Consider the following 21980-nt stretch of genomic DNA (forward strand, 5'->3'; position numbering starts at 1 on the left):
TAGATCTTATAGGTTCTGGGAACTAAGGACAAATAAGATCTACCACAGTAAACCTGAAGGATTAAACACTGATAGCAACACTGATTGTTGGAAATTTAAAAAGAGCCTGTATGGTTTAAAACAGTCAGGCTATGAGTGGAATCAATGCATAGTGAAGGAATTAGCGAGGATAGGGTTTAAAGATGGATTAGCTGATCCTTGTTTATTTAAGCTAGAAAGTGATGGTATGACTTCATTATTGTTATTGTTTACAGATGATATAGTGTTGATTACTAAAACAGAGCAGAAGGCCATTGAAATTATTACACTGTTAAAAAAGAGGTTTAAAATAAAACATCTTGGTGAAATAGAGAAATATCTTGGATTGAAGATAGATAAGACTAGGGGAGGATATAAAATATCACAGGCTGATAAGATCAATCAGTTACTTAGGAATTACAAAATGGAACTGTATAAACCTGCTAAAACTCCTATGAGTCAGGAATTTAGCAATGATGATAACAAAAGCCCAGTGTTTGATAAGAATATTTATCAATCCCTAATTGGTAGTTTATCTTATCTTAGCAATTGGTCTAGACCAGATATTTCATATAGCGTTAATCAATTGGCAAGGTTTAATGCCGAACCCACTGAACGGCATTGGCAAGTAGCAAAATGTGTATTAAGGTATCTGAAACAGACAATACACTATAAATTATACTTAGAGCCTAAGGATGAGCTATTATTAACCGCATACGCTGATGCAAGTTTTGCAACTGAAGTTTCCACGCATAAATCTACATCAGGTATCGCGATATTCTTGGGAAAAGCATTGGTTGGATGGCGGTCTATCCGTCAGAAGCATATAAGTTTATCTACAATGGAGGCTGCATTTTCATGTTTATCTTTGTTATATACCGATTTAATTTGTTACAAGCAACTACTAATAGATATGGGAAATAATGTTCATGAGCCTATTGTCGTATACGAGGACAACCAAGCAGCAATCCAGATGGCAACAAATATTGCTGTAAAGACAAGGTCAAAGCACACTGACTTAAGATATATGAATGTACGGCAAAGTGTCAGTTGTAAAATGATTACACTGGAATATTGTATGTCTGAAGAGAATGTTGCTGATCATTTTACCAAAGCACAAGGTACAGTCAAACATAAACAATGTTGTGATGTTTATGGATTGAGAATGTGAAGTTGTGTGTAAATACATTGACAACCCAAGAGGGGAGAATGTTAGGGATGTAACCCTAAGCTTGGCTTGGCAATGTATATAAACTATGATTATTTTACTGTTACTTTAAATGCTTAAGAGATGTAATTGGTTTCTTACCTGAAGCAGCTATAAGAGGGAGCCAGAATGGCTATTAGCTCTTTGTTTTGTTAGAAGCTGATCAGTGTATACTGAGGTATTGTGTTTTGCTACTGTTTAGCTATATTTTGTGTGTTAGACTGACTATTTTGATAACTGAATTACTGAACCGTGTATGACCTGGACTGTTAACCGGACTCTGAATACCTCTATATTTCTACATAGTAAACTACTATATTTTTATACTATTCAGTGTATGCTGGTTTGTGCATTTTCTACCATATCACTCTTATTACGCTTCTCTGCATACTTGCTCTTCTAACGGGGAGCTTAATTACTTAACAGTTGTTGTGTGTTTTTTTCTGGTAGATGGTGTGCCCTAGGGAGCCACTGGGTTTTTTGTAGATTAGGACATCCAAAGGGAAATTGGTTGTTAGCTTCTATTTCCATAGTAAATTGTATTTTGGGGTGTAGGCTGTTGAGATGTGTGAGGAAGTTGTCCAGTTTTTCTTTCCCATGTGGCCAAATTACAAAAGTATCATTTACATATCTAAGCCAGAGTTTGGGTTTGTATTCAGATTTATCTAAGGTGTTGGTTTCAAAGTGTTCCATGTATAAGTGTGCGATGACGGGTGAGAGGAGTGATGCCATAGGTGCTCCTTCTATCTGTTTCTATCTTTGTCCATTGTGGATGAAGTATGTGTTGGTTAGGCAGCGGTTGGTCAGATCAAGGATATGCTTGTGGGGGGTTGTATTTGTTTTGGATAACTGTCAAGGCTTCTTTAATAGGCACTTGGGTGAAGAGGGATATGACATTGAAGCTCACAAGTAGGTCGCTGGATTGTAGGTTTTGTTTCTTTATTGTTTCTATGAAGTGGATTGAGTTTTATACATGTGAGGTGATGGATTCTGTGTACGGCTGAAGTTGTTTGGCAAGAAATTTGGCAAGATTCTGTAGAGGTGAGCCTATGGAGCTGACTATGTGTTGGAGTGATGTTCCTTCTTTGTGTATTTTGCGGAGGCCATAGAGCTTGGGGCATCTGGATGATTTTTCTCTGGATGATTCTTTGCTGGATCTCTTCACTGATGGGAGAGGCTTTTATTTTGGATTTGGTGGTTTCTTCCAGGTAGGTGATGGGGTCTGTGTTTAGAGGTTTGTAAGCAGGGTCTTGGAGTAGGTTGGATAGTTTGGCTTGGTAGTCAGATGTGTTCATCACCACAGTGGCGTTACCTTTGTCTGCTGGGAGAATGATTATGTTGTTGTCTTTCCTCAAGTTGGTGAGTGCTTTTTGTTCTTCTTTATGTAAATTGCTTCTGGGTGGATTGCTGGAGCAGAGGACATTGGTGATTTCAAGTCTGATTTTATTGGCTTCATCTGGGCAACTCAGTACAAAGCCAAAGGCACCAGCCTGAAGATGACGAGTGTGATCTCATCAAAACGTCGCCAAGATACTGTCAATCTTATACGGGAAAAGACCTGAATACGCCAAGACATGCATATATATACGTTTCGGCGAGGTCTCACTCACCATCCTTAGGCTGGTGTTTTTGGCTTAAAGCGTGGTCAGAGATACCGTCTTTCTATTTTTTTATTTATAGAAAGACGGCATCTCCGACCATGCTTTAAGCCAAAAGCACCTGCCTGAGGATGGCGAGTGAGACCTCACCAAAACGTTGCCAAGACAATCTCAATCTTACACGGGAAAAGACCCGAATGCAACAAGACCAGCATACCTACACCCCTGAAAATCTACGAAAACATAATATTCGGTTGAATAAAGATAGATGATAGATAGATAGATAGATAGATAGATAGATAGATAGATAGATAGATGATAGATAGATAGATATACATATAGATATATATAGATATTTACATACACACACACACACACACACACACACACACACACACAGGAAGTCAGTTAAAATTAAAACTTTATGCAAACATCAAGAATAGTGCACTTATAAAACCGTATCAAGGATGACACTCCTGTACAGCATTGCACATATGTGCATATGTGTACACCTGCAAACACACATCCATTATAAAAGCAAAGAGGAAAAGCTGGATTTTCATGTTGTTTCTGAGTCTGCAATCAAATGAAGAAAATACAGTCACAAAGTAGGTCGCCTGTTAGTCTAGCAAACCAACGGACTGCCTTGATTTAGGATCTGAGCTTAATTTGCACGTCAACAATATAGAAGGTGATTCTAAATGATATACAAAGTTACACTTGATTGAGCCACAATCAGATACAGAAGGAATACACTATTCTTCTGCATGTAATTTTTATTCGGTTGAAATGTCACACCAAAAGCTTAATCATTCACATGAAATCAGAATATTTGAAGAAGAATATACTTGTGGATTCCGACATAGCATATTAAATTATGAGCTGCAAAATGGTAACATCATTGGTTTGTCCTGGAACACAGCTAAAACTGAAGGTGTTGATCAGCTGGGAAATGAAAACCAACAAACCAGTTAGGTGAATTAGTAATCTCTAGCTACCTACACATTTTCAACTATAATTATTATTTATTTTATATTTTCTCTATGGCTACTTCAAACCATGGACTGAAGTGGCAGCTGGAGTTGACTGTCATCTAAAAATAGAGTTTCTAGGATCTTACAACAGCCACAAACAGTTACAAGGGATCTTTCTGGAATGTTCTTACCATTTCCAGCCTTTGCAATCCCACTCAGTGTATATTTATACCTAGGACCAATATGCTAAAGACCTTTAAATATTTCATCTTTATAATTACTGATAAACAGAATAAAAACATCCTGACTAATTGTAACCATGTGTTTTATGTAATTTTCAGCCTTCAGTAAAATACGCTGCTCTTCAGAGACAGAAGACTACAACAATTAATTCTTCAGGGTACTGGATTCTCAGGAGAAGGCAAAATGTGCCTCGAGAAGCAAACTAATGTTTTGTTCCCCTTGGGAAACTAGTTCTTTTGTTCACATTCATTTCTTTAAATTAATCTGCCTGGCAGACCCCAAATGCACCCTGCAAAATTGGTTTAGAAAAGACAAATGAAAAAGATGGAATGCTTTTGAATTACTTTAAGGTAAGACATTTTTGATCAGCATATGTTATTTGCCTTTATTATCTACAGATGCCAAATTAAAAAAGGTTATATTCAGAACTGGAAGTTTAATCAATGTTCCCAATTAGTAGTAACAAAACATTGAGGATAGGGGAGGAAGAAAATTATGTAGCAGCCCAAATCACCAATGGACTGATATTAACAGTGAAAGCCTGTGTTGATAGGTATCTGCAACTTTTAGGACTATTTTAGTATGTGTGAACAAAGATAAGAGGTTCTGTTTCATCAATAATGCCTTTTTTGAAGCCTCAAGCTGCGTTCCCATCATGGGCATATTTGCTTGTACCATTCATGTTTATGTTTTGTAAAACATATTAGTAACAGCTTTGAGAAATTCCATGATTTAGTGGAGAGAGTGCTAAAAAGGTAAGGTCACCTAAACTGGGGCTGCTTGTCAGATCTCAGTTCTACCAATCTGCAGCTGATGGGCAAATAAGAAGGAAGGAGCCAACAAAAGGCCATGTTATCTGCGAAACCACCTCTCCCTAAGGATACCTGTCTTAGCAGATAGAGTGGGTACATTGCTAGTCCCTTCCTTTAAACATTGCCATCTAATGGGAAGTAAGAAGTGTGCCTTTTCTGTGTCAGCTCCTGCCCTATGCTATATTTTTCCCCATGAAGTTCAGCAGGACCCCACTCTCCCAGCCTTCCAAAAAACACAGGACTTGGGTTTCCCCCCAAGCACTGTGATACGGTAAGCAATTTAACGAGGGATGGCATGTAGAAACCTAACTTTGGTGCGAGGGTTTTAATGTTTATGTTTTAGTAAACATATGTGTTACATTGCCTTACTATTGATGTTTTAATTGTTGACTGGGAGCCACCCAGAATTTGATGTGTTAAGCTGCTGTACCAATGTTTTAAACGAGAAAACATAAATGGCTTATTTCCAAGGATTTTAAAGTGTGTTCTAATGAGTACTGGACAGATATGAATCTAATAATATCAACTTGTTAAATCCAAAAATCTTATTTTTCATACTAATATTAAGTAGAACTAAGTGCATACTGTATAAATATTTTCTCTCTCTCTCTTTCTCTTTGTAACTCAAAAGCATAATTATGGGTAGATAGATGTGTCAGCAGATGGAATGGCAAGCTGTTGCAATGATACATTTATGTAACTTGTAGACAGTTTGTTACCAAATAAACATAAACATAATAATAATAAAAGTTAAGAATTAAATTCCACAGGTCATTTAGAAATCTTAAAAAAATATAACCTCTTCCCTTCGCAGTTAAAAACATTTCCTTTTTTCAAACACTACTCCAGGCCACTACATTCCAAGTTAAGAGCTTATTATCTATAATTCACAGAAGGTCACATTATAAAAACAAAATTTTGTAAAGCTTGTAGGGCTATATATTCTTTTGTACCCTCACTAGTGCAGCAAAGGATGAGTCTACAATTCATACAAGTTGGTTGGCATCATGATTTTTCACTATATCCGAGTCAGCTCACCTTGCTCTTTCCTCTTGTATATAAATTCTTTAACAACATTTCATCATGTGTTATGTCATCATTATGAGTAGCATTTATCCTTCAAACCAAAGTTGGAAATCAAAGCAAAGTGGATCTCCAACTTTGGATTTGGAGGGCAGCACTAAATATGGATTGGAACATCATATGCCAGGATTGCACCACAATGAAGAGAAACTGCTCATAACTCTTCCATCACCTTTTCACAGATAGTCCACAGAATCCTCAATGTATGTGCTTAAACCAGCAAGAGCAAAAACATTCATAAAACCTAGCAACTTCAGTACCAAAAATATAACTATGAAGTACTGGGGGGGGGGGAGCAGACACATCAATGGCCCATCTGATGGGAAGAAAAAATATATCTTGCCTCACCATAATCATCCAGAAATCAGTCCAATTTTGATTTTGGAAAATTCATCGCAGACTACTTGCAATCCTACTCAGATTGACTTGGAAGTAAACCCTTCTGAACGTTCTGGATATTGCTATCGTTAGCCTTTTTGAGATCAGAACTGCCACCTGTATTACTTCCAAATAAGTGAGAACAAAATTGTGTTATAGAAACAAAAGAAAGGGTTGTTTAGCAAATTCATCTCCATTCAGGCACAACATTGGCAGATTGGTTACCATCTGTTTGGGGATTTCTACATCATATTTTACCGTAATTTAAATTAATCTGTTTTGCATTTTTCTCTTTTTATTCATAGCTATCTTGATATTGCATGCAGAAAAAGAGCAAATTCAATTGAAAGCATTATGGTTCTGAGACATTTTGGTAACTGTAGCATTTACTCTTTGACATCATCTCTGCAATGCTGGAGATCCCAATACAAATGTTTTAATGTAATTCCATTACAATCCATTATGTATATCTTCTTACAGAAAACACAGAGGCTGGAAAAACATGGGAATGGGGAGTTTCATTCATGAAAGAGGTTTCATAGCACCTTCCTTATCCTTCTGGCTATACAAATCAAAATGAATCTAAAGATGTGAAATTCTATAGTGCAAAAATTGTGCCCCTGTTCCTGGAACTAGCACTCTTGGTCAAACTTCTGAAAAAGGGATAAATCATTTGTACACTTTACACAACTGAACATTTGGAACAGTGATGGTACTGCCCTTAGAAATACATGCATTCTTGAAAAATCTATCAAAGTAATGACAGGTTTTTGCCTTGTTCGGTGTTCACAGACTTTTAATTACCTTAGCAGTCATGCAATTAATCTTTCCAGCAGAATCACAGCTGTTAGCTGATGATGGGAAAGCTGCAGTGAAGATCGGACAGGGGCAGGAGAATAGGTGGTCACAGGAACTATCCAAAGGATTCAACAACATTAGGACTGCAACCCAAGTGTATGAGAATAAACCTTGAACAAGCCTGACACTATATTACTAAGTTTCAAGCCAGTCAATTTCTTGCAGCAAAGACCCTTGTGCTTGTCAGCACAAATTAATCACATCATACTTTTTTCAATATACAATGCCTTTTCAGTATTCAACTTGAGGTTCAAAGTTACTTCTTTCATAAGGTGTATCAAATCATGCACTTTATAACCCAAAGGACATTGCAAATAGTTTGCTTGCAAAATATATCCTGTCTGTTTTTTTAACCCAGGAGATCAGAGCGATGCACAGCCTATTACAGTATGTCCAAAAATAACTAATTTGAAATCTAATATGACTTAAAGTCAGCTATTCTAGAGTTTATTTCTGAGATATGAGCCCTTAGGATGTGCCTTGAAACATTTTTTTCTGTTACTTAAAAACTCACTTAACATTGAAACCATCTATCCTGTTTCCCTTATTTGATTTATGTAGAACAACTCACACTTTCTCTTTACTTCAGTAAATTCTGCAGAAACATTATCAACGTTCTTAACCAGTATTAATTTAATGTACATAACTGTACATGCAGTGACATCTATATTTTTGGGAAGAGAGGGCATAGACAGCCATTCACATTTTTTCCAGAGAATAAAAGAACCACTTGGATTAACTACAATAATGCCAGCCTCCATATTAATAGTAAGCCACGATTTTATGTAATGAGAGCAAGGTGCAGCAGGAGTATGGTTCATATACTTCTCCTCTACCTCCTTCTGCCACTCATAATTCAGTCTTAACAAATATATCTGGGTAAGTCCTGATTCCGGACAGAATGTAGAGTGAAATATCATGTAGCACCAAACTCAGTGGTGGGTTCCTATCGGTTCAGCCTGGTTCGGCTGAACCGGTAGTAGCTTGGTGGCCTGGGTCGCTGGAACTGGCAGCAGCCCAAGCTTGCCACACCCCTGAACCACTTCTCTCGGCGGTGCCATAGGCACCGCTATATTGTTTTTGCCTTCTGCGCAATCGCAGAGCAATTTTTATTGTATTGCACATGCCCGTGCAGAGCCCGTCCTTGAGCAAATCGGCAGTAGTAGCTGCCAGAACCCACCCCTGACCAAACTGGTACCTGCGATGAAAGCCATGGAGGAGGCAGCAACAATTCCCACAAACTGCTTATTTAAACCTTTCATTTGCTGATTTTTAAGCATGTGCAAGTTTGAATGGTCTTTTCATTCCCAGGCACCTGATGCAGATTTAATAAACAAGTGACTAAATTCCTTTCCGTCCACCAAACCCTTGAGGGAAGTGAATTAATTTCTCTTTTTCATAATTGTTTGATGACTCTCTAGTGCATTTCATAAACCATTTTACCAGAAAAGACAATCAAGTCAGTTTTATAATCTCCATATCAGTGCACCTTTCTTGACAGAAAACAATCATGACTTGATTTTCTTTGCTTATATAAGTGGCATGTACCTTCCTCTAGCAACATCCTAGAAATAAAATCCTGTTCCACATGTCTGAAACATATTGGTAGTGCACAAATGTCATTTTCCTAAAAAGAATAGAAAATAGCATGGGGGGGGGTAGAAATACCATGTATCATGTATTCTGTATGAGAGGCAATCATCACACATACCGTAATACCCATTCTGATCAGTCCTAGTTCCTCTACTGAATAGTGATATCTAAATGCTTCAAGAAAATTACAGAAAAAAAATTGCAAAAGGAAAAGCCTGACTCACTCCCTAAATACTTGTAAGTTTCTGAAGAAAACAATACAGTATTTATTAAGCCTGTGTTTTCCGAATATCATCAATTAAAGAGTAACATCAAGTCTAGAAATCAACATTTACGGTTTCTTTCTTTGAATTAAACATAACTCCCTTTCCTCCAGCTGAGATTCATTGTCACCAAGGCGTCTGCCAATAGCTGTGGTTTTGAGTGAACCATAACTTTGCTTTGACTATAATTAAATTTACAGCTAACCTTTAACCATGATGAAGTCCTTTGGGAAATATGAAAGGACAAAAGAAACTATCATTTAGCATCATGGCCCACTTTCAATCCCTTAATCATTATGAAGAAACAAAGAACTTTACTTTGGTAGTAATCTACTACTAAAAAAAATTAAATAGAATGCAAGGGTAATATGTGCTTACAGTATTGTAAAACCCACATTCGTGTATCTTTAAATACCAGTTACTAAGTGGAAACAGTAGGGGAGAGCACATTACTGTTTGTCCTAGAAACATTGATGGATTACTATCAGAAGGAGGCTGCTAGATCCATCTTAGCCTATTCAAGGTACATATCACCCAAGAAGAGGCTCTATTGTCTTTCTATTCATTTTTATAGCAACCAACTTAGAGTCTTAAGATTAAATCAGAAGTGTCAAAAGTAAGATTGATACCCAACTATTTCTATGCCACAATAAGGATATGGCAGAGATTGGCCAAAGTATGTTCCTAAGCTATCTATTCGTTTTATTTGAACCGGGTACTAATAATGTTGTCACAACTGTTACTTTTATTTATTATTTTCTCCCTTTATTTCTCTTTCCTACTAAAATTGTTAGTTTGCTGAGACCTTCCTCAATCTAGTGTTACTTATCTATGCATTTATTCTTTAGTACATTATCAGGGGAATTCAAGACGTTGTAGTCCAATTTTAAAAAAAAGGAGGTCAAATTAAGGAAAGCCATTTTATTACAAGGAATAACAATTTAATTAATACTTTGTATTAAATTGTTTTCCAAAGCTTTTCCTCCCCTGCTGTTTGTTGTAAGTATCAATAATAATCAGGGAGGGGAAAAACCAGACACATTTTTTTTAAACAGATGTTAGTCCATCTATTCTTCCAACATGAACACATGCAGAAGATTGATGAAATTATTATCAATGTAACCAACAGAAATTCATCTGTCAGCAGCCCCTTTTCTATTTATCATAGCAATTCCTAACCACAACTGTAGCCATAGATCCCACACTTATCAAGAGACAGCAGAGGCAACATGCATGCAGAAGTGTCTATCCTGACTAATCTTACAAAACTTCTTTTGGAATTCAGAAAAAAGGTCTTCAGAAATGCATTCATATGTTTGACTTGTATATCGGGGGGAGGGGGGGAAGATTGGTAAGAAAGTCTCATCTGCACAAATTGGTCACAATAGTCGGATTATTTATTTATTTATTGTTTGTTTGTTTGCTTTGCTTTGCTGCTCATTTCAATGATGGAGCTTACCATACAATAAAAAGTGTAAAAAAGATCATACAAAGCAGTTAAGATAGAAAGCTAAAAACCAAGAGGATGGATGATCTTCTCTCTCTCTCTTTCTCTCGTCAACCATCCCCACAACCAGCACTCTCTTACTTGAAGACCATGATAGCTGGCAGAACCAAGTTTTCAGGTTCTACCAGAAGGCCACAAGTGTGGGGGCAGACTTCACCTCCAGCAGGAGACTATTCCACAACAGATAAGGCTCTTCTCCTGGATTCCATCAGGCAAAATTCTTCTAGTGGAGAGAGTGGGGTGGGCTAATCCCACTGGGGTGAGACCTCTCACAATTACAATTTCGCAGATAGCCTAAGTAGCAGTATCAATGGGGGAAATGGAATTCTGTGGACTACAGGACTGGCCTGAAGAGAAGCTTAATAAAGATCTGAACAATTTCACGACATCTGGAATGTTGGCTAACAACTAGAGAAAGAAATTAGAGCCAGAATGGAAAAGAACTTCCTTAACAGAAGTTACTGAACTGAAAGCTCAGTTCTTCAGACACCCGATCTCTCTACCTAAACTAGTACAATCTATGCTCAAGAGGCGTAGAACAGTGATGGCGAACCTTTTTTGGCTCACGTGCCAAAAGCGGGGGGAGCACAGGGGGGTTGTGCGTGGGTGTAGCACACCCATAACACTATGCGTGTGACACAGCATGCATGCACACACAATTAGCTCTCCTCCCGCTTTTGGCATGCTTTTTTGCCCTCCCCAGGCTCCAGTGGCTTTCTAGGAGCCTGGGGAGGGCAACAACAGCTTCCTCCGCCTCCCCCCAGAGGCTCTCCAGAGGCTTCAGGAGCTTCCCTGAAGCCTCTGGAGCACAAAAAACTGGCCCTACAGGCAAACCGGAAGTTCGGAAACAGACTTTCGATTTGTCCGTAGGGCCATTTTTTTTTTACCTCCGGAGCCTTCAAAGAAGCCTCCTGAAGGCTCCGGAGGGCGAAAAATGGCCCTATGAGCAAACTGGAAGTCTGTTCCTAAAGTTCCAATTTGCCCATAGGGCCAGTTTTTTGCGGTCCGGAGGCTTGCAAAAAACAGCCTCAAAAGAAGACCGAAGTCAGCTGGCCAGCACGCACATGCATGCTGGAGCTGACTGGGCAACACCTTGCGTGCCCTAACAAATGGCTCCACGTGCCACAGGTGGCACACGTGCCATAGGTTCGCCATCACGTGCTTAGAAGAATGCTGAACACTGTAAAAGTGTGAAAACTGAAAAGTGCATAAACTCTTCAGGGAAAAATTAAACCTAAGCAGGCTAAGGAGGGAAGGAGGGAGGAAGAAGCCCAAACCTAAGTGAATAGAGTAAACAGTGGAAGATTTGAAGTTACCCCTTGTTTAATATCTGTAGATGTTTTACAAATGAATGTTATTGGTTATACTCTAAAAGGCCTAACTCATAACAAACCCAAAATATATTGAGAAAAATCACCAGAACAATAGCTAGAATACCTAAGAGCAAGAAAGAATGTTTTAAATCAGCTAAGTGAAACATACTTTGCATCCCTTGTGAAAAGGAAACCCCGCTTCAAAGAGACAAGGATTCCAAATCTAATTCCAAACCATCACTCTTTCAAGCTGATGCCAAGGGGGAAAAAAAACTCCACCAAGAATAGTCTGAGTCTCTTCTTATGTCCAATAGGTAGGAACTGAAGTAATTATGAATGAAGCTGAATATATTTGTCCCAGGATAATGTTGTAGTATCCAATCTGGGTCCGTCACTGGGACCAGAGGTTTAGCCTTTCAGGTTTTTGGACTCATTCTGGAGCTCCTCCTCAGGGAACGTCTCTCTCACCCGAATGTAAGGATGGACTATAGCTATAGTCCAAAAGCTCGGAAGACAAAACCTCTGGTCCCAGTGACTCAGCCAGACTGGATCCTGCAACTGAAGTAACTGATTAGGAATCAGCTAATCAACTTGTGTCTCAGCATTCTAAAACAAAACATGGTCAGACCAGGCTAGTATGAGGATGGGAACTCTCCAGGAACCCCAATGTTGCTAAATTGAGAAGACAAAAAGGAAAATGGGAGAAGGTAATGGCAACGCATCTGGTAGAGGAGTCGGATGGCATAAAAAATTAATAAATCAATAAAATAGCAATCACCATGAAGTCACCAGAAGGAGCTCAACTCACAGGTGATTTTACTTTTTTCATAAAGTTATAGTTTTCTCAATCTCCAGATGTAATGGATTACAATTCCCACCCAGCTACTCTGGCTACTGCAGTTTGCCTTGGACATGGCAGTACACACTCTTTAGCATCAAGATAGCTAGCTACTCTGAACATGGAATATCAGAAACATGAAATTCATAGCTGTGTTCACCCATAATGATTATTTTAAAAATCTAGTGAATGTAGTTGTTTATATTTCCTGACGGGTAGCTGCATTTGTTATTTAAATTTATAGCCTAAGATCTATTCAGTTACATCAGCCAAAATATTTCCAAACAAACAACAAGGCTGCACATTTTTCAAAACATGTCATTAGATAGGAGGTTAACTGAAATGGGGAAATTAAGAAAGTTAAGGCTACTGTAGTTCTGGGGTCCGATATCGATACGCCACAAACAGTTTTGTCATCACTCAAAAAAGACTCTTCTCCCTCTTGGTCTTCATTTCAAAGAGAAAAAGGAAGAATGTGTTAGTCTTGGGTGGTGACTATACAAACTGGGAAAGAAAGCACAGGTGATCCCTATCTTCTTTTCTTTTTCCATAATACAACTATAAATTATCAGGGTCACTCATAGAAACAAAGGAATGGATGCACTAAAGTCAGTGATTTCCTTTTCAATCACCCACTGACACTGACTGTATTTCTGTTTGGAGTTTTTATGTTCTTACTATGAAGTATAACTATATTGCTAATCTTGCAACAAGACTAGAGAACTATAGGTTTACTTGAATAAAAACATGCTATTTTTCTATATTTGGGTAGTAAATATAGAGAAGTATTTCATTTAAAGACTGATCGGCTATTACTTATCCTCATATTCTAATGCCATGGCCAGACCATTTAAAAATAAGGGGTTCTTAACCTGAAAAAAAAAGGGGGGGGAGAAATTGTGTTTTAAAACAAAGCTGCTGTGCGTGGGAGTGCAGTTGTAAAACAAAGCACATTGTTACTCAAGCAGATAGGAAACCATACCTAATATCAAGTCAGGTTTGAAAATTGTTTTGACAGCCACTAGCACAGATCTATTTTATAGCACAGGTCTGATTTATAGGCAAAGACAAGGGCCACAAGCCAAGCCAAACCCACAGGCTGAAGTGCGTTTTACCACTGTTTTAGCATATGTCACCTAAATTGTACTTGCCATCATATTATTCTGAAATAAAGTTCGGTTAGAAATAACGCAAATACCACCATTTATTATATTACTTCCTTCAGTTTACCCAAAAACTATTCATTTGTATGCGGACTAAATCTTATTTGCAAGATATCTGTTTTGGATCATATGCCAACCTCTCCAACATTTGCCAAGATGAAAACAAAAGAAAGGCAATTATGTAATCAGACTATATCTGGTTCTAAGGAAACAGACAATTGTGTAAGGTATTTTGAAGTAGTCTATTGAAAAGTGATGCCACATAATAACTCCTATTCAATCTTTGCTTATGTAACATTTATGACAAGGCTATGTTTTGCTCTTTACAGACCTTCATTTCCTTGGCATACATCAACAATTGGCAAAGCTACAACACTGTGCTGTTAAAAAGTAAGGTCTTTTAAAATTAATGCTAGATTTCTGATGCCCTCAGGGACTTGTCTATATAGCTTATTTGGCACTATGCAAAAAGTGCAATAGTTTGTTGTTCAATTAGAAATCCTTAGAAATGGGCCATAAGTTTATACTAATTATAAGAAGATAGCCATGTTGATCGATGGTGGCAAAAAATCAGAATTCCAAAATAAAACTAATTTTATTAAAAGGCATATGCTTTCGCAAAGTATTATTTGCATTGCATTAAGTGCACTGCAGCTCACAAAAGTGTATGCTTTTAATAACATTTCTTAGTCAGAAAAGCTGCTACCAGATTTCTAACAGTTTAAACCAAAGCGTCCAATCACAGGACCTCATATAATTTATAGGGAACATGGTACTGTTTCCAAAGTTGAACCATTGTTTTTCCTACACAGATACTTTCTAAGTATCACCATCATTCATACATCCAATTCCTAATTCATAGGTGACAAACCTGAGCCTTTGTGGCAACCCTTGTGACATGTTTGTCTTTTACGGACTCAATCTTTTATTACTATCCAATTTAACTCAGTCACAAACTCACAATTTTTATAAGTATTATAATACTAAGGAATGTATGAGAGAGAACGGCATTGTGATAGTATGACAGATGCAAGCATATACATGCACCAGCACAAATCAGATTTGAATTATCTTTGGCAAGTGTCCTATTACTATGGTGATTAAATGCATGTTTGCATTTAGATATATGGACAGACTTTTCCAGAATTAGTTGAGGACAGTGTCCATACTTTATGTCTGGATCAACCATCTCATTGGTGACTCTCTCTCTCTTGAAGGACCATCATCTCACCTCATCTCACAAGATTGCTGTGGGAACCAAATAAGTAGCAATAGCACTTAGACTTATATACCGCTTTGCAGTGCTTTACAGCTCTCTTTAAGAGGTTTACAGAGTCAGTTCATTGTCCCTGACAATCTGGGTCCTCACCTTAAGTACATTACCTTAACTTCCAAGGGAAAATGTTATATTAAAAATATTATAAATTATATATAATGCCATGTGCTCTAGCCTCACAAATAATTAATATTACCAGTTTATTAAAATGCTTAGAACTATAGCCGCAATGCATTTGCACACACACTTCTTTTTGTAGCTCCCAAAGATTGCTATCTTGGCCAAAAGTATTACTTCATCCATGAAGAACAATAATAAGGCAGGAAAGGGACCAAGAAGATAAGCAATAGCGCAAAGGAGGCAGTGCCAAGCATTTCGGGTTTGCTTGGTGTTGTTTTTTGTAAGGAAATCAACGGTGCATTCAAGAGCACCTGGCAAGAGTCATCAAATGCCAATCCGGATTAAGAATCCGGGATCTTTCTGCCTGTATAAACTTCAGGAACCCTTTCGTTCACCAAACGCACCACCATCCCACGCTCCACGCCAACTCTGAAAATACTTCACCGGGAAAGTTTAACGGGGAATTCGCGGAAGATGCCCGAATCCCCTGCGGGGAAAGGAAGGGAGGCTGTGGAAAGGGGAAAGAGGTCACCGCACAGCAAACACCTCTTTTTAACCTCCCGCCTGAAGCTTCTAAAACTAAAGTTAAAAAAAAGCAGAAACCTTGAGCCACAGAGCCGTTTCTTAGCTCAGCACCCCGCGCTGACATTTCATCCCGGATGCACATGCAAAAAGAAAGAAAGAAAGAAAGAAAGGTGACTTGCTGGGCGAGCCATTAACAACTCAAAAGCAGAGAGGGGGAGAAAAGGCTTGGCGCTTCGCTTCTGGAGAGACCTGCCACGACGCCACTTTATAAAGCCGGGGCAAACAAATCAGAAAGTCCACCAAGCCGGTGTGTGGTTGTGTGTACAGGAGGGGGGGGTGCAAGGGGGAAACGGCCACCGAAGAAGCCATGCCACCAAAAGGGCTTTCGCTAACAAGCTCCCGGGCAACAGCAGCAGCAGAGCCTTTTCGGGAGGGCCGCCAGGAATAAATCAACTCTTCGCTCCCTCGCTTCTTCCAAACCGGCGCTTCGGACGCGCTCCCGAGCAGGACTTACCAGTAAAGCAAGTGCTTCGTTTCCCCGCGAGGATCTCCCTCTTAGGAAAGGAGCGCGGAGAAGGGGGCTGCTGCACGGAGGACAGGGAGACGCAGCCGAGGCCCTGCGGAGTCCTCCGCGGCCGGAGATCACCGCCCCTGTCCAGCGTCGCCCCGCCGGGAGCCAACGGATACTCGGTCGCCCTTGCTTTCCTACCTGCCTGCCCGCCCGCCCGGTGGAGCTCGGGGAGAGGCAAACCCTGGGTTCGCACACTGCATTCCCACCCCCCTACCCCCCGCCTCCCTTCCTTCCACCCCTTCCCCGCCTCCTTTTGTCAGCGCTCCCCGCCAGGGTCTTACATCAGCTGTCGCCGGACGGTGCCGGGTAGGAGAGAGAATGAGGAGAAAGCCTCGGCGCCGTTGCCGTTTAAACGCTCTTTGGCACAAGATGCTTTGGGGAGGGCGCCTCCCCCCCCCCCGCCCTCCACCTCCTCCTTCGCCCAGTTCCAGACCACGCGAGCGGCTTTTCTATTGGCAGCCGCCCGCGCGAGTCGCTACTCCTGGTTCGCGGGGTTTAAGACAGCTCCGAAAGGCGGCGCGTTTCTAAGCGGGCGAGCGCGCCCCACGCGTGCGCCGTGGAGCGCGCGGACGAGCGCGCCGCCAGCCACCCGCCAGGCCCGCTGTCTGTTGGTTTCGGGAGCGCGCGCACGCGATCCGGGAAGGCGGCGGCGGCGGCTGCAGCCAGGGCAAAAAGGGAGCGGACTCGCCTTAGCCAAGCGCCGCGAGGCCGCCTTTGCTGCGCTTGGCGGCAGAGGTGGGCTTTCCTCACGACCACCTCAAAGACGGCGGAGGAGGGGGGGGGGTCCAAGCGACGGGAGATGGGGGTGAGGTTGCCGTATCTGTGCCCTGTGAACAAGGCATCGGGAGGATAGCGGCGGGAAGGGAGAGGGGCTTCATGGAGGTATTGTCTTCGATGCCGAGCAGTGATTGAAGCTAGACAGCAGGTGCCTCGTTCTTAAGGGCTCACAAATGGTGCCGGAGCAGGTGCAGGACGGCCGAAAAGCCAGGCAGACTCCGAAATCGGAGCCCTCACGAAATGGAAACAGGCAGATCGGCTTTAAAAGGTGGTCCTGAGCTCCATGGGAATTGCCCCAATGAAAGTGTAGATCAGGACACGGACAACAAAGCAAGACTAGGCCAAATTCTTGTCCGGTGCAAAATACAGAAACACCCAAGAGGATTTAAAAGCAGCCAACGTCTATATTAAGCTATGGCCCTCATGAAACATGGAGAGGAAACCGTGAACTCTGCAGCTTATTTCCTGGATCTCCTGCTGTTTCTCTATTTTGTCTCATAACATGAAACCTCTGCATGAGCTGAAGGATTCAGAGAGAGAAAGCAAAGCTTCAATTATATCGGCTTTTAAGAATTAGAATGCAAATGATCTTGAAAACGGGAGGACAAACATTGACCAAAAAAAAAGAAAACATTTGCCCAAAAGCAAAAGGATATCAAAGAGGTTTGCCTGCTTATTATTTAGATTGATTGCCTTTTCTAATCATGCTCTCATAGCAGCTTGTGTGGTTTCCAAACATAATGTGAAATCAATCATACTACCCTAAATTTATAAAAGCAGTTCAAAACAGTCAAATTAAAATGAAAAATGTACTAGACTTTGAATAAGCTATAAATCAAAGGGAAGGCAAGACTGGGCAATATTATTCCATATAGTCTAGTTTTAATTCATTAATTAAAAATTGAATAAACATAATTGTACAATGACTCATAAGATTAGTACCAATTGTAATAGGCACTTTGAGTCCAAAACAACTGGAATACCAGTTGAACACATTGCTGTCCATCAACCGCAAAAGTCAACTTTACTTGGAACAGCTTACATCCTGTGAGGATACCTTTAATACCATCAAACAACATGTCTAGCTCAGATCCTTTGAAAAAAAACCTCAATAAGTAGATAAAAGTGTTACATCCAACCTAAACTTCCTGACTGTGCAATGAATCATAATAATGAAGTAGAAAAGTGTAACACAATTTCAATATGTGAATATTCTGACATTTTTAATAACCTTTCCATACCTATTACACCTGTTTAGTTATTTTTTTCAATCTTTTTCTGTTTGCATTTCTCTTCTTTCAATATTCTTTTTTCATCTTCCCTCTTTTTTCCTTTTAATTTACCTTGTAGGTACAGTATGTCGATCTACCATATGTAGTGTGGAATATAACAGAGTAATATATATTCTTTCAGTGTATATCCGCTTATACTCCACAGTAATATTCTTTTAATGTTACACAGTTTGCCTTTAATTTTAGATATTAATATACAATATAAAGCCTCTTAAAATATAATGCCACAAAGAAATTTTAATTGTAACATTTTCTAAAGGTCAGTTAAAATAATTCAGTTAAAGGAAGTAACAGGTGAATAAATGTCATTCTCTCCACGTGATATAAAAGAAGAAATAATTTTACTCTGGGGATGTATGCTTTTCCTCAGCACCACCTCTTTCCCATGTGTATCCAAACTAACCAGGAGAAGACCTCTGTTAAATAGTTTACTAAGGAGTTTGTGACATATGAAGATAGAGGACCTCAGATGAGCACAAGGTGGAAAACATCTTGGCACATTGAGCCAAGAGACACTGCAAAGGGAATGGTCAGATAAAGACAGTATAGCTCTCAACTGGATAGTGGGTGGGGCAAGAAGCTCTGAAGAGACCCTCCCTAGGTTCTCATGATGTAAAGAGAAATGGGAGGGGGATGATTATACTTTTAGACCTGCAACATTGATAGCTATGGTAATAGCACTTATATATACTGTTTCACAGTGCTTTAAAGCCCTCTCTAAGCAGTTTATAGAGTCAGCATATTGCCCCCAACAATATGGATCCTCCTTTTACCAATCTTACAAGGACGGAAGAATCACCAAGGTCACTTAGATCCAAGGTAGCCCCAAATAAAATAAACTGGTTTCCTATCCAAATATCTTGGCTCACATTCCTTTCTCTTTTGCTTTAGGCAGAAATGTAGAAGGAACTACTGGTAGTCCTTGACTTCATTTAGTTACCGTTCAAAGTTACAACGGCACCGGAAAAAAAGTGATTTATGACCATTTTTCACACAGCCTTTGCAGCATCCCCATGCTCATGTGATCAAAATTCAGACGTTTGACAACTGACTTTTATTTATGATGGTTGCAGTATCCCAGGGTCATGTAATCACCTTTTATGACCTTCTGACAAGCAAAATCAATGGGGAAGCCAGATTCATTTATCAACTGTATCACTAACTTATCAACTGCAGTGATTCACTTAACAACTGTGGCAGAAAAGGTCGTAAAATGGGGCAAAACTCACTTAACAAATGTCTGACATAACAACAGAAATTTTGGGCTCAAACATGGTCATAAGTCGAGGACTATCTGTATGAAAAGTTATTTCAGTTGTTTATCCTATCTTACAACAGTGCTGATGAAATCGGAAGCCTAATTTTTCATTACTTCAAATAACTCAATACCTATTTGATATTTGTCAAAACTCCACTCCTCATCCAAATGTACTGCAATTCAGTGTTACAGAGTTTGGAAAACCATAGAATATTCTAGAAAATGAAGCCCAGAGATCCTCCAAGGCAGCGTAGTTTATTAGTTAATTAAAATTAATTAATTAAGCATTATAATACAACCCTAACTGGAGATCAAACTATTTGAAAAAATACCATCCTTGTCATTCTCCCTAAAATTGTCGATTGAACGCAGATGTCCCAGTTTTCAAGACTTTGCAAACAATTTCTCAGAGGAGCGGAATGAGCCACGAAGCTAAGGCAACCTCTTGAATGAATGCCTACCATCTCATTTAAAGATAAAGCTCTTAAATGCTTAATTTTCCCAGGCCTGTAGGTTGATGTCAACACATCCATCCTCTCAAACGTGATGCATAGATGGTTCTGTTCCAGTGCTTTTTGGCAACACTTTATCAAAATTCTTCCTATATACCATTTTGATAGTTAAACATTCCTTGCATTAACTAGTTGTTATGATCATCACTTACTAGTTTTGTTATTTATCATCTGATTCTATGTTTATATGGAAGTAAGCGTGAATAGGATGTAACTATTGAAATGTCTGGCGTATTTGAGATGTAATTAGATAAATTTGTTTGAATGCAGATCAAAGGATGTACAGCACATGCCTGTTTCCTTGTCAGAGTAACCAAAGCTATGCCAAATTAATGGTCTTCCACTGAACATATATGTTCCTAGCATAGGCTGAAGGCTGCAGTGTATATTGGGGCACCAGATGTGTTGAAGAAACATGGCAGTTCCTAAGTAAGTGCTATGACAACATATCCTAAAATCTGCCACTTAATTGGGAAGCTGGAACAAATTATTTAAATTGCTGTCCATCACTGTGGAAATACCCTGGGGCTGATGGTTTAGAGATTGCTTGCATTTATACTTCTAACCTACTTTTTCATTCCAGGTATATTCAATTATTTACATTATTTTGCACGGCTTATAGTCTGCTCCAATGTGATCAGATTCAGCAACTTACAATTTTTACCTCCATAACTCAGATTTAAACAGAACAGTAAATACAACATCTCTATAATTCCATAGAATTTTATTGTTACCATGAAGAATACACCATAACCAACCAACCAACCAGATGGTGCATATCCCAGTTCTAAAGTTCTAAAGGAGCTGACAGATGTGATCTCAGAACCATTGATCCATTTCAAAGATCCTGGGACATGGGGAAATTACCAGAAGAGTGGAAAAGAAGTGATACGGTTCCCATCTTCAAAAAAAGAAAAGAAAAGAAAAAAGAATAAAACAAACAAAACAAATGATATAATAAAATAAAATTTAAAAAATGCAACCAGGAAACTGCAGATGAATCAGCCTGACATCAATACCTGGGAATATCTTGAAAAAGATAATCAGGCAACAGATCTGCAAACACTTAGAAACAAGCAAGTCTATTATTGAAAACCAACATGGGCTTGTCAAGAACAAATTACATCAGAGAAACTTTACTGCATTGTTTGACAAGGTGATTAAATTGGACCAAAGAAATGCTTTGGACATAGTATACCTGGAGTTCAATAAAGCAATAGACAAAGTAGATCATCACCTATTTCTTGGTAAGATATAGTAGAAAAATATGGGATAGACAGCCTCGCCACCATATAGATCTGTAAGTGGTTGATCAACCACACTCAATATATAGTCCTCAATTGAACAACATTTACATAGAGGGAAGCATACAGTGGGGCGACCCAAAGTTCTGTCTTAGGCCCAGTGCTCTTTAACAACTTCATAAATGATTTAGATGAGAGGATAGAAGGGGAATTAATCAAATTTGCAGACAACACAAAGCTGGAGGGAATAGCCAACACTTTAGAAAATAGACTCAAGATCCTTCTGGATCTTGAAAGACTTGAACACTGGGCCCTCTCCAACAAAATGCAAAATGCAACTCTCCAACAAAATGCAATTGGTGAGAAAAATAAGATTTTACACTCAAGCAAGAAAAATCAAATGCACATGAATAGAATCGGTAGACATGGCTCAATAGCAGTAACTGAGAGGGATCTTGGAATTCGAGTGAACAACCACTTAAATATGAGCCAGCAGTGTGCTATAGCTGCCAAAAAAGCTAATGCAATCCTAGGCTGCATGAACAGAAGGATAGTAT

General features: G+C 39.3%; 1 protein-coding gene across 7 annotated transcripts in view; it reads right to left on the reverse strand.

Annotated features, from left to right (window-relative positions):
• Positions 1-16768, reverse strand: part of PLCB4 (phospholipase C beta 4) — a 180754-nt gene extending 163986 nt beyond the window's left edge. For 3 of the 7 annotated variants that reach the window (XM_081940159.1, XM_081940155.1, XM_081940157.1), the window contains exon 1: positions 16622-16766. Coding sequence is in view for 2 of the 7 variants with exons in the window: in XM_081940160.1 (XP_081796286.1) it covers positions 16622-16623 (2 nt within the window). In the remaining 5 variants the exon portion in view is untranslated. Of the gene's footprint in view, positions 1-16283; positions 16510-16621 lie in introns of those variants that run through there. The other 4 variants (XM_081940158.1, XM_081940156.1, XM_081940160.1 and 1 more) reach the window with 3 other exon arrangements.
• Positions 16769-21980: the final 5212 nt, after the last annotated feature.

This window comes from Natrix helvetica (assembly GCF_964273705.1).
Source record: "Natrix helvetica genome assembly, chromosome: 2".
Lineage (NCBI taxonomy): Eukaryota > Metazoa > Chordata > Lepidosauria > Squamata > Natricidae > Natrix > Natrix helvetica.